General features: G+C 35.6%; 1 protein-coding gene across 5 annotated transcripts; it reads right to left on the reverse strand.

Annotated features, from left to right (window-relative positions):
- Window positions 1-3,583: 3,583 nt before the first annotated feature.
- On the reverse strand, window positions 3,584-11,802 carry map3k7cl (map3k7 C-terminal like). 5 transcript variants are annotated; one of them, XM_046861609.1, is made up of 7 exons: window positions 11,531-11,802; window positions 11,416-11,441; window positions 11,143-11,277; window positions 10,976-11,058; window positions 9,124-9,182; window positions 6,663-6,778; window positions 3,584-4,315 (listed from the first exon to the last, which is right to left on the reverse strand). In XM_046861609.1, the coding sequence occupies exons 4-7, from the start codon at window positions 11,049-11,051 to the stop codon at window positions 4,135-4,137; spliced, it is 432 nt and encodes a 143-aa protein (XP_046717565.1). In that variant the 5' UTR covers window positions 11,052-11,058; window positions 11,143-11,277; window positions 11,416-11,441; window positions 11,531-11,802; the 3' UTR covers window positions 3,584-4,134. The 5 variants fall into 5 exon arrangements, with proteins under 5 accessions (XP_046717565.1, XP_046717567.1, XP_046717566.1 ...); XM_046861611.1 differs by lacking the exon at window positions 11,416-11,441 and having other exon boundaries at window positions 11,143-11,182; XM_046861610.1 differs by lacking the exon at window positions 11,416-11,441 and having other exon boundaries at window positions 11,143-11,261.
- Between the last annotated feature and the right edge of the window lie 859 nt (window positions 11,803-12,661).

A 12,661-nucleotide genomic window follows, 5' to 3' on the forward strand; every position in this document is an offset into this window, starting at 1 on the left:
ATAACAAGTGTTATTTCATATTTTATAACTTATTTTTCTCTGTAAAACATTGTTAAAAGACTATACAGATAAAACTGAATCGAATAGGAAATATAACAAATAAGTTAAATTCATGTTTTACAACTTTTTTTTATCTCTCAAAAGCTGCTTTGGGACAATGTCAATGGTTAAAATCATCCGCATTGATTAACGTTTTTATAACTGCACAAGTGCCATACTGTAAGTTTTCCCCTATAATGACAAGTTGCATTCAAAAGAGAAACGGGTGATCGAATGTCTGTCAGCTGTAATGTAGGTGGAATCAGTAATAAATTGTCTTTCAAATATTCCAGAAAATTAAATATGACTATAAACCATCAAATGCATGATATGTCAAATAAATACCAGACTGCAGTGCAATAAGAGGAACAACACAGTCTAGACAAAAAATGGATCACAACCCCATCCTCATTCCCCCAATTATAAATAAATCATACATTTATGTATTTAATTAATGAAAGAAAAAAGTGGGTGGTTAGTGTGAAGTATTTCTCTCTGTAGACATGTATTTAACATTTATATAAAGTTTGTGTTAACTTTATAACATTTGCTGAGATGCCTCTGAGGGAAAAATCATTTTTGGGGAAAGACAGTTTTTTTATTATAAAGTGTTAGTGATAATAGGAACTAATATGTCTTGTGGACATTCCAGAGCACTATATCCTGTTAGAAAACATGCCAATGTGGCAATCATTAATAAATTATATGTTTAAACCCTTAACAAAACCTTGTGGTGTAAGCAGAATAACACACTCCAGACCATGCAGATATATAGAAATAATACACTTTACAATGGTATTACACCACAATCTGATTTCTGAAAAGGTATGCATTAAATGCATTAAAAATTTTACATACTGTTATGAGTAGAATTCATTTTATGATCCACTAGTTGCTCTGATAAACACTCACATTTATATCATGTGTTCTTGCACAAACTTAACCATTTCATCATATCATAGTTGCATCAGATGGGTGTTGCATATCACAGTGGAGTGAATATTTAGTGTTTTGTAAGAATTAAACATCGTTAGACCTGTGGGCAAACCAAGTCCTACTCTTCACTGACCTCATTTGTGATAAGGTTAGATCTAATAATCACTATTGATTGGGTAATAGTTTTATAGCAACACCATTACCAAGATCAAGTCACTGTTCTACTAGTGAATTTAACAACAGGAGGTGCTTTGTGAAAGATAAGTTCTGAAACCACCAAGGCCTTTGTCCGAAAACACTACTACATGACATCATCACACCAAAATGTGTGTTTTCCCCAAAAACTGCCACACAATTATAAGGACACAATTGTCTTTGTATGCCGTAGCATTTGAATTTCCCTTAGCTGGAGCAAAACATGTTTAAAGCATAACAATGCCCCTGCACACAATTCATTGAAGTAATGGTTTGCCAAGGTTGAAGTGGAAGTACTTCATTAGACTACACAGAGGCCTGTGCCATCCAAGAATTTGATAGTACTTTATTTTGATATACACTTTCTGAAATTGTGGTTAAAGTTAATGTTTTTTTATTTTGTCACAAACATTTGCTTTCAAGTTAAATAGAAAAGCTATATAAAAGCCAATGCCCTTTCAAAATTATATTTAGTTTACTTACTTTCCCTTAACAGCTTTATCCTGCTCAGGATCGGAATGGAGCAAACCAAAACAGAGATAATGTAACTCCACACCGACAATAACTTACACTCAAAATTAAACTTTAGACATGTGCCACCCAGGTATATTTCAGTTTATCAAAAAAATAAAAAATCCCAAATCCTATCTTCTGACTTCAATGTAAATGATCAGTTCCTTATTATTAAATCTCCATAGTGATATTCAACTTGCCCAGTTCACATTAAATGAAATAGCACAAAAAGACTAACATAAATATAACCATACTGATATGGCAACATAAATGTATCCTTCACCACAAGTACATCAAGTCAGACAAATAATAAGAAGACATGAAGGTTAAACAATAACAAGAATAGATTAAAAAAACTTTTAAAAGGATTAATAATTGGTTTGATCTGATTCTTTACAAAACACTTCAGACACTCGTAAGTTCTCCACCAGGGAACTTTGTTTATTTATAAAAACAACATTAAATAGCATATATAAATGGTGCCTTTTTATTACCTATATTATTTATTACTTTGTAGTAGAAGACACCATAGGATGTGAGTTTTTGATTGCAACTCCAAAAAAGTTGGAACACTGTTTAAAATGTCAAAAAAGACAGAAATAAATTATTTACAAATCTCATAGACCCATATATTATTCACAAAATAACACAGAAACCATTTACATTTTTAATAGTTTGGATAATAAAAAAAATAATTAAGATAATTTCGAATTTGATGGCTGCAACACTTAAAAAGTTGGGTCAAAAGGCTGGAAAATGTAAGTGTTACTAAGAAGAAACAGCTGGAGGAACTACTTAGGTTAATTTGCAACAGTTCAATAACACGATTGGCTATGAAGATCTTAGATAGGCAGAGTCTTTTAAAAGTACAGATGGGTTGAGGTTCACCAATATGCAATAAACTGTGTATACAAATTGTGGAACAATGTCAGTGACAAGACTAAGGACAAGGGTGGAAATCATTATGAGATGCCTGTGATGCTGAAAAGTATGTACAGGGTTTAGGTTTTAATGCTTCCATCCAGATAAAGCAGGGAAGTATTTTAGGAAGGTGTTTTGCATATTCCAGCATGACAATGCTAGTCTGCTTATTGCATCTGTTATACCAGCATGACTTTGGAGTAGAAGAAGACTATTCAACTGGCCTGCCTGCAGTCCAGACCTTTCACCAAATAAAAACATTTGGCACATCATGAAACTAAAAATATGACAAAGAAGACCCAGGACTGTTGATCAGCTAGAATCCTAAAATCAGACACAAATGGGACAACATTCCTATACCAAAACTCCAGGAACTGGTCTCCCCACTTCTCAGATGTATACAAACTGTTGTTAAAAGAAGAGCAGATGCTACACAATGGTAAACATGGCCATGTCCCAACTTGTTTGAGACATGTTGCAGCCATCATATTAAAATTTGCCTTATTATTTCTTCAAAATGGTATACTACCTCATTTATATGTTTTATGAGAATAAAATATGAGTTTATAAGATTTTGCAAATCATTGCAAACTTTTATTTATATATTTATTTGTACATTTTACACCGTATCGCAGGTTTTTGGGAAACTTGGGGTGAAAACCTTTATCTTAAATGTAATTAATGACAGAGTTTATATGCGATACATTTAACTGTAGCTATATTTGTAATTATCCCATTTTTATTTTAATGAATTTATTCATGGTTAACATTTAGCTTGCACTTTTATTGAAGCTTTTACTCTACATACCATTGTGGCAGAGTAATATTAAAGAAAAACTTGCTTTTTTATTTAATGGCAAAATTTTACACGTACACACATATATATACATATATATACATATATATATATATATATATATATATATATATATATATATATATATATATATATATATATATATATATATTCACACACACACACACACACACACACACACACACACACACACACACACAATGTCCAAGCCTCAAATCCAAGCCCATATAACAGATCTATTGGTTTTCCATTACAGACCCCAAAAAGTGCTTCTTGCACAGATCAGTATTAACTCATTACAATTTTTACTACTAATCATCTCAGAACACAACTAACTATACCCATTTTCATGTAAATCCAGATTAAAACCCTTTATTTACTTAAACAGTTGCCTAGAATTTTAAGATCTGTATTACAAACAATAAATGCTAGTAACTCATTCTCCCTCTTTAGCAGGTGAAAAAGTTTCAAACCTGATACAGTTATCTCAAAGATTTGCTCTTCTTACTCCCTTTTCCACTGTACTGATCTTGACCTCACACTACTGCATATAATGCTCACTATTGTGAACTGCAGTTGTGGATTCAAACATCATGATGACATGTAAAATGCACATTGTATGTTAAGAACAATGATAAGAAGGATCAAAAGGAAAGAAAAAATCTTCATTTGCAATGCATATTCATTCGGACTATGACACAAAAGGCTAAGTGTCACGAGGAACCCGGCCTTTTCTGATTGACTGTGTGCAGAATTGCAAGCTGCTGAGTCCGCTCTGTGTACATGGTGACAAGGGTACGGTTCTCCTCTGTTAAAAGGCGAAACTCTTCCTCCAGCCGAGCGATCTCCAACGTCACCTTCTCATCCTCAGCCAGTTCAGCTATCAGCTCCCTTCTGAGGTGAGGATAAACAAGCATACACAAAGAACAAGGGAGGAAAATAGTTTAACAACTGTTTAGTTGAAAACTATTAAATTAATTCATTCCTGAGGTAACACACTTTACAATGATTCATCCATTCACATTCATTACTGCATTCACAGGCTCTGCACAGGTATCTTGCACAATGACAATGTTTAATCTAATCTAATCTAATCTAATCTAATCTAATCTAATTAAGATGAATAAATCTTCATTAACCCCATCAAGACTCATGCCAATTCATCATCTGAGCTGATTATCTCATGTTACATAACATAAATGATGCTATAGCTATTAGCCTGGCCCTACCTCCATAAAATGTTTGAATATGTTTCAGTAAGCAGAGACTCAGATAAACCCAGCTGGATACTTTATCATGAATTCATATGAGAAAAGCATGGCAAGTTAAGTTTCACCAACTTTCTAATGTTTACTGCCAAAAATTAACTAAGTTACCCTGTTTTATTTTCTAATTTAATTAGAAAATTGAATTGAATTAGATTCTAGTAAGATGATTAGTTTAGCAAGTCATGCTAGCAATATATATGATTTACTACTTCTGATTTATTTATTGGCTACATGCACCTGCATTTCAGATAAGCCATAAGGTTCATTTTACATTGAAACTTGCTGTTATTTAACTTCATCATTTAAAACATCTACCTTTTTTTTTTTTTTTTAATGCATTTGGAAATTGCTAGTGTTTATACTTTTTTACTTTATACTTAATACATTTTACTGGATGCTCACTCTTTTAATTAAATATAATTTCGACTTCAACAATCACTAAAATATAATTTCTCTGCCTTTTTTTTTACTCCTGAAAGCATCTCTGCTATTCCTTTATTTAAAACAACAATGAAAGTCAAATACCTATGATCTGCTAATTAAACCATATTTATTTACACCCACTAAACATACACATGTGACACATATTTGCAGACTGTGCACAAGTGAAGTGTACACTCATGTTCTACATTTAAAATACCACGACCTCAGAGTGAAAGTTTGTGAATTCAAATCTAAGTGCAACTCCTGGGCCCTTGAGCAAGATCCTAAACCCTCAGCTGCTTAGTAGTATAAAAAAGATCATTTCAAGTCAGTCTGGAAAATGAAGTTCTGCCAAATGCTGTAATGTAATGTTTCTACACCTTTGAAACCACTTCCTGTTCCAGTAAAGTATGCTCACATGGCAGGCAGCCAGTCAGTGAAACTGCCAATGTTTGTACCTTTGAGCACCACATCATGGGTGGATACAGTAGCAGGGAGTTCCAGTAAAATAACCACAGTTTTTACGATAAAAAGGGCACTCTTAATCATTGATAGTCATTACATTCTTAAATATATGATAGTAAGGAAACCAAAGCACAGACACTTGCCTGGTGTCTCCTTTTAGTAAGCGCCACCGTATCAACAACTATCCATTTTCTTAGTAAAAAAATTAACACTTTTTACCCATTTTATTATTAGTTATAGATAATGTAGATCACTTGCCATGCATGTCTCAGTAAATGAGCTGTTACCCTAGAAAGAGCAAGTGCATTATAACAAACAAATTCACACAACATGTGATTCTAATGAAACCCTGCAGGGTTTATCAGGCGCATGCAACATCTTCTGACCCCAATTTAAGAATTGAACAACGCTGTGGTATAAAATAGGTTAGTGATTTATTGTAACATTTAAACAATGATTGCATGATATTTTGACCTACAAGATATTACAATTCCACCAGGTTTAATAAAAAATAAATCAAAAAGGCAAACGGAGAAGCTATTGTGGGAAATTACACTATATCTCTCACCCTAGGTTAGTATATTATAAATAGATCAGATCGATTAAATTCTTTTTGTCCAAATGACTACATGTTTTTTATCACTTTATCACTTCTATAAAGAATTCCTGAAGCACATGCTAACTTCATTTAAATATAAAGAAATCATGATCTGATTGGTACAGGCAACACAAGCCATTATAAAAAAAAAACCACTGTTGCATGCCACAATGTAGCATGTAATAGCCTGTCAATTACACAGGCCTATTTTTACCGAGCACAGCATGACTTGTAAGGAAATCCCCCATGTCACTCAAAAGGGAATGTGTCCTGAGGAAGAGCACCAAACCATGTTGCATCACGGAATCTCTGAAATAAACTTTAATAGAATCTGAAATTGTTCTTGTCCCTGTTCCCTTATGAAACTTTTCAGCAACTTTTTAGCTTGCTGCTTGTGTGCACACAGGAATGAGTGGTTTGTAAAGCGGAAAATTAGCTTTCCATGTACAGTGGCAGGGTTTTCCCTACTCTCAGCCTTCACACTTACTTTCTGTCTTCCAGCAGAGCGATCTCTGTTTTAACCTGGTGAAACTCTTTCGCCATTCTGCAATGGTCTCGGTAGACTTGGACAGACTCCTTTAGAGACTGACATGGCAACACTGGCTGCAGAAATACAGGGGACACAAAACCAACACTCCATCATACATTCAATGTGAAATAAAAAAGGACACAATGAAGTCACACAGATAAGTAGTGATGTCGATTATATGATATGATGATAGACAGTAAATCGAAAGTAGGCATCCACCAGTCTACCAGAAACAAGTTTTTAAATATGTTTTTTAATCTTTATTTAAGGAAGATGACATGAGAGTTGGAGTAAATTCAAACACTAACCACATAGCAGACAACAAAGAATAAAGTATATCCCACTCACTGCTGTGGTTTCTGCCTGCTTGTGTTTCTGTTCCATGTTTGGACTTTTTTATTTAAATAGCTGTCCACAAAACTAGTGCTGAACAAGTCTGGGTGCCCAAAAAACGAAAATCCCCCAGAAACTATCACTTTCCATTATATCAACCAGCTGACCAGTTACAGGTCCCAATAGATTGTGTAGAAAACTGCTGGTAAAAAGGTTTTAGGACTTCTGCTTTCAGGATGACTCATACCCAACTCCTCAAAAATATCACTTCTGCAATTTTTTAAAGTGCCCTCTATCTTACAGCAAATATATTTACTTATATTATATATTTATATTTATAGGTACTAATTCTTCTTTCTGTATAATGATGAAGAGCATCCTTAACTAATACATATATGTAATAAAGCTACAGTAGGTAATAAAGCTGCTGGTTTGAATTCTAGGAAAAATTGGCAATACAGGATTATATAGGACATTAAATCTGACACAATGGAGTTATCTTTTGCTGAAAAACAAATGTAAGGAGTTATGGGATCTTCTTGACGTACTGCAGGCATAGTGATTTGCTCTACGCATCTCTTGTTTCCCTTTGTTTTACATTCCCATTTGACGTTGTGTGGTTATCTACTTCCTCTTTTTCCAGCTCCACAGTTCCTCTATTCCAGTAACTTTCTTTGTGTTAAGTTTGTTCATAATATTCTACTTAGCAGTGTTAAAAAAAAAAAAAACGTTTTTTTGTTCAGCCTCCTGGCTCCTCAATCCATTTCAACTTTATTTGTGTAATGCTTTTAACAAGGGACACTGTCACAAAGCAGTTTTACAGAAATAAATAAATTATGAATATGAAAATTTTATTTATAAATTAGTCCCTAAAAGTTAGTCCCTAATGAGCAAGCTAATAGCAATGGTGTCAGAGGGGAAACTCCCTGTAAAGATAATACAAATAAATCTTTAGAGGAGCCAGACCATGTGTCATATGGTACAAAGTACAACTTTGTTTTTAGGTAAAAAAAAAGTCTTACTGCAAATCAATGCAAAGTTATTCTAAATGATCACCCATCCAATGAAATATTTTCCAATAGCAGTGTTTTCCAGTACATATGAGTATGTGGAAATAGTATAATATATGCAATGGCTTCTACTGTCACCAGATCTCAATTCTACTCCGAGATTGTTTTACTCACATGTTGGACAATGCATTACATCTCTATCATTAAAACAGCAGTTGAAAAAATATCTTTTGGAAGTATGTTAAAAAATCTGCTGTATGTTACAGGAAGTTCATTCAGAAGCCATTGAAATGTGTGTTGTGTAATAGTAGTCACTGCTGGTCAGCGCTATCCTGTGTTATGTGTATTGTTCCACACTGTCTTGTGTTGTCTTTTGTTGTCTTGTGTTGCCTGTCTGTCTGTGTGTGTGTAAAAAGCACTTTATGTAGCTTTATGTTGTGTGTTGTAGCTCTATGTTGTTGTTTAGTGTAGCACCAGTGTTCTGGAGGAACATTGTCTCGTTTTTACTGTGTACTGTGTAACACTGTGTATAGTAGAAATGACAATAAAAGCCTCTTGAGTTGACTCACTCAACATGTAACTGAATTTAATGGTTGGTTATGTACAGTTTTCATTTAGACGATTATGAAATAAAGTCATGATAGTAAGTAAGTCTAAAAAAGGTTGTATAGTAAAACAAACAAATTATAAAGAACAATCCCTGGCTTTATATAGTTGGAATTCAATACTTCATAATAAAAGTGTTTAATACTACTTTTTATTTCAATTTTCCAATTCTAATTACTTCAGTTTCAGTTATAATTACTACTATTAGGATAGTGGTTCTCGAAAGGTGTGGGGACAAAAAAAAAACAAAAAAGCTCATGCTTTTCATTTAAGAACTGCTATACTAAAACACAACCTACTGCCCTCTTGTGTTCAAACTGTATTGTGTATTACAATGTCTGCTTTGCAGTTCTTCTATCAGTTTTACTCTCTATTCATAAAACCTATTTCTAATGACCAAAAAACAGCCAAACTGCAGAAATATGATTTGCAAAAATATAAAATATATCACTGTCTTCAAGGAGATTTACCTGCAGCCGTTGCTCAAGGTCAGGGAAAGATGGAAATTGATCCTCTGCATCGGTCAGCTCTGTAAAAAATAAAGACAGTCAGTTTAGCATTGTCTGTCTATTGGGGAAGTATGAATGAATGGCAAGTATTGGCTGTTGGTCAGGGTTGCATTGGATCTGGTGAACACTCAGTGCAACTTTGCATGAAACAACAGTCTATCACAGGGCACCATGCACACAGACGCACACAGACACACACAAACTCTCATTCACATTTAGAAGCAGTATATCACGAATAGTCCACCTACATTAATGTTTTGGGGACATGTAAATAATCAGAATCCAGAGGACATCTATGTTTGCATGGGTAGAACGTGTAAAAATTCCAAATGGACAGAAACTCAAACTCAATCAAATCGCATTTCTTGGAACTATAAAGCATTAATGCTATAGTTATTGGTTCAAAACAACATTTTACAAATTGTAATGACTCTAATTTTGTTCAGTGGCCAGATACCCTTTTAGAAACATACTAAATGCCAGAGCTGATTCTGCATGTCCTCCTTTGCCCCTTCCCACATACAGAGCATACACAGAGGCTCCTGGTTACGTCTGTCACAGCTTAAGTAATTAAATCATTGCTAATTATAAAACTAAGTGCCAAACCAACAACTGAGTTTTTTTCAGCTTGGCTATGTTTATAGAAACCACAGGCCTGTTTTTCTATCATTGAGTGGGGAACATCAGCAAACACCTGTCAGTCTGGTCCACATGAACTAAAGCTTGAGCAGACAGATTGGTCCTTAGTATCTCCTGGATACCTGACGATGAGCCGCCTTTAACGAGGTCTATGACAGACGAGTTGTCTACACTGGTTGCAATCACGTAACTTATGTGCATACGTAGCCAGGGTACACAAGTCGGGAATCCTCTGATGCATCCAGCTAAAAATGGGGTGTGGTCACACATTGATCATGGGACTAATTATAAGCAAGATATACACAAGCAGAATTGGCCACCAGTTTCAACTACTGCCTGATATCGCATTTCAACTCGATTAAGACATGAGTAGGGATGAGGTAATTCCCAATGTTGAAGATTCGGGCGCTTGCTGTTGTCACTCTACTATGCTATTAAAATGTATAGGCTTTTAAAGTCTTAAAAACATGCTGAAATGGCCTCAACTCAAAAAGAAAACAAAGTCTTTGTACAACTTCAGATGCTTGTAAAAGGGAAAAAGGAGGTAAAATGACTTGTGGATCCACCCTGAAAAACAGATGCTTGCTCAGTAAGATCACAGAGAACTCACTTAAGCTGTGTAGTGAATTCCTAGTTGTGTCAGCATGATCTGTGTGTTTGCCTGCCTGTCTTTAAACATAAACTGAGGCTAAGATCTGAGGTTCATATCAGCAATGGAGGACGAAGTGCTAAGCACCTTTAAATATAGGCCAGTGTTATAAAAGCAAATGAGTGAATCTCACAGCAGTGAGGTATTAAAGAGGAAACTTGATGCTGCAGCTGCCATCCAAACATTCGCCTGAATAGCTGTAAAACACTTTGACAGCAGGGACCAGATAGGCTTTGTGTCTAGATAGATAGTTTGTTAGTAAGATGCCAGTGATAGACGGAAATAGAGGGAGCACCTGTTTTACTGAAAAGAATGACAAAAGTTAAAATGGATCCAGCACGAGAAGGGCTTTGTGCAGGCTTTTGTGGGTTGCTGTTTTGGTGGGAGGCATGCAATGTATGCCATTGCTGATTATGGGGGTGGGGATGGAGGGGGAGTACTGGGTGTTTGAGAGGACAAAACCCTTTTTAAAGCCTTACAGATGAGTAACTCCTATAAATGTCAAACCTAAACAAAGCAACGTACCTGAGGACTCATCAAGGCTGAAGGAGATTTGGACTTCAGGTTTGTCTCTGGTGATTCGTCTTGCCGAGGTGATCATTTATTCCCTGCGGGAGGGAGAGAAGTATGACAAGATAGGGGGCATAAAGCGAGTTTCCATTAATACACGTCTGTAATGTGAGATCATTCACCTCTCAGGGGCAATGACAGGATTTCATCATGTGCCCAAAGCTGCATCAGGGATTAAACAATTAGAGGTAGAGCCCCTCCGAGCCAGAGGGTGAGGTCACACGTCTCCACTGTCTTTGCACTGACCAAAGCATTTTCTATCATTTAAACCAGGTGCATTTATGAATGAGATAAATATAATCGGTTTACACGAGATGTATTTTTCACAGTAACTACAACCATTTATATACACAGAAACATGTTGGCTTTTACAATAAAAAAATATATCAAAGCACCTGCAGAAGAAACACCACATAAAAGTCTGAAAATAGAGAAAATCTGTCAAATTCTGTTGCTCCAGCTTTAAAGTATTATGGTTATGGATATATAGAGAGAGGATTTTTAACTTACCTGGCAACAAATGCTTGCTTTCGAGAAAGTCCTTAAACTTAGAGAGGTTCAAGTGGACTCCTGCTACAGGAAAAGCGTGCAAGATGTGTCAGAGCTTTCCACAGTGAGCTTGTCATACAATCATCTGGGCCAGTTAATGAGGGCCAGAGAGGAGAAGAAGACTGTTTTCACAAGGATCATCTCGGCTGCTCTTTAGAAGCATGGCAGATTTGTGTGTGCGTGTGAGTGTCTGTGTGTCCTTGTGTGTGTGTGTGTGTGTGTGTGTGTGTGTGTGAGAGAGAGAGAGAGAGAGAGAGAGAGAGAAAGAGAGTACACTGCCCACTTAGACTCCAGATACACCCCCTTCACCAGTGCCAGTTAAAAGGCTTGGACGCATGACTTTAGGCAAGAAAAATGTCCTTTGTTCCAATCAGTGATCAGTAACAGACACACACACACACACACACACACACACACACACACACACACACACACACACACACATATCAGCCAAGTGATGCCATTGTTTTAAAATAAAACTGTTTTAAGCAAATGAATGACTAATCCTTCCTTTCTTCTTTCCTTTCTTTCTTTTTATTTACTAAATATCTAACATAAACAGTTCCAACTCCTACCACTGGGTGTGTACTATGTCGAATCAAGTCAAGTCAAGAAGCTTTTATTGTCATTTCTACCATATATAGCTGATGCAGTACACATTAAAATGAAACAATGTTCCTCCAGAACCCCGGAGCTACATAAAACAACATAAAGCTACATCACACAACATAGAGCGACATCAAACAACATAGAGTGACATCACACAACATAGAGCTACATCACACAACAGATAGCTACATCACACAACAGATAGCTACATCACACAACATAGAGCTACATCACACAACATAGAGCTACATCACACAACAGATAGCTACATCACACAACATAGAGCTACATCACACAACAGATAGCTACATCACACAACATAGAGCTACATCACACAACAGATAGCTACATCACACAACATGTAGCTACATAACAGAACACAGAGCGAGGACTAAAGTTAGTGTCCTCGCCACATAAAGTGCACTGTGTGCAACCTAGAGGACTATAAACAAGTGTGTATTTGTTAAAATAAACACAATGTTG

This window comes from Silurus meridionalis, chromosome 11 (genome assembly GCF_014805685.1).
Source record: "Silurus meridionalis isolate SWU-2019-XX chromosome 11, ASM1480568v1, whole genome shotgun sequence".
Taxonomy (NCBI): Eukaryota; Metazoa; Chordata; class Actinopteri; order Siluriformes; family Siluridae; genus Silurus; species Silurus meridionalis.

Coding starts and splice junctions, on each gene's coding strand:
- map3k7cl (XM_046861608.1), bottom strand. CDS start 11,051: ATGATCACCTCGGCAAGACGAATCACCAGAGACAAACCTGAAGTCCAA. Junction 9,183..10,975: donor CAGCCTTGATGAGTCCTCAG/GTACGTTGCTTT, acceptor TATTTTTTACAG/AGCTGACCGATGCAGAGGAT. Junction 6,779..9,123: donor ACCTTGAGCAACGGCTGCAG/GTAAATCTCCTT, acceptor GTATTTCTGCAG/CCAGTGTTGCCATGTCAGTC.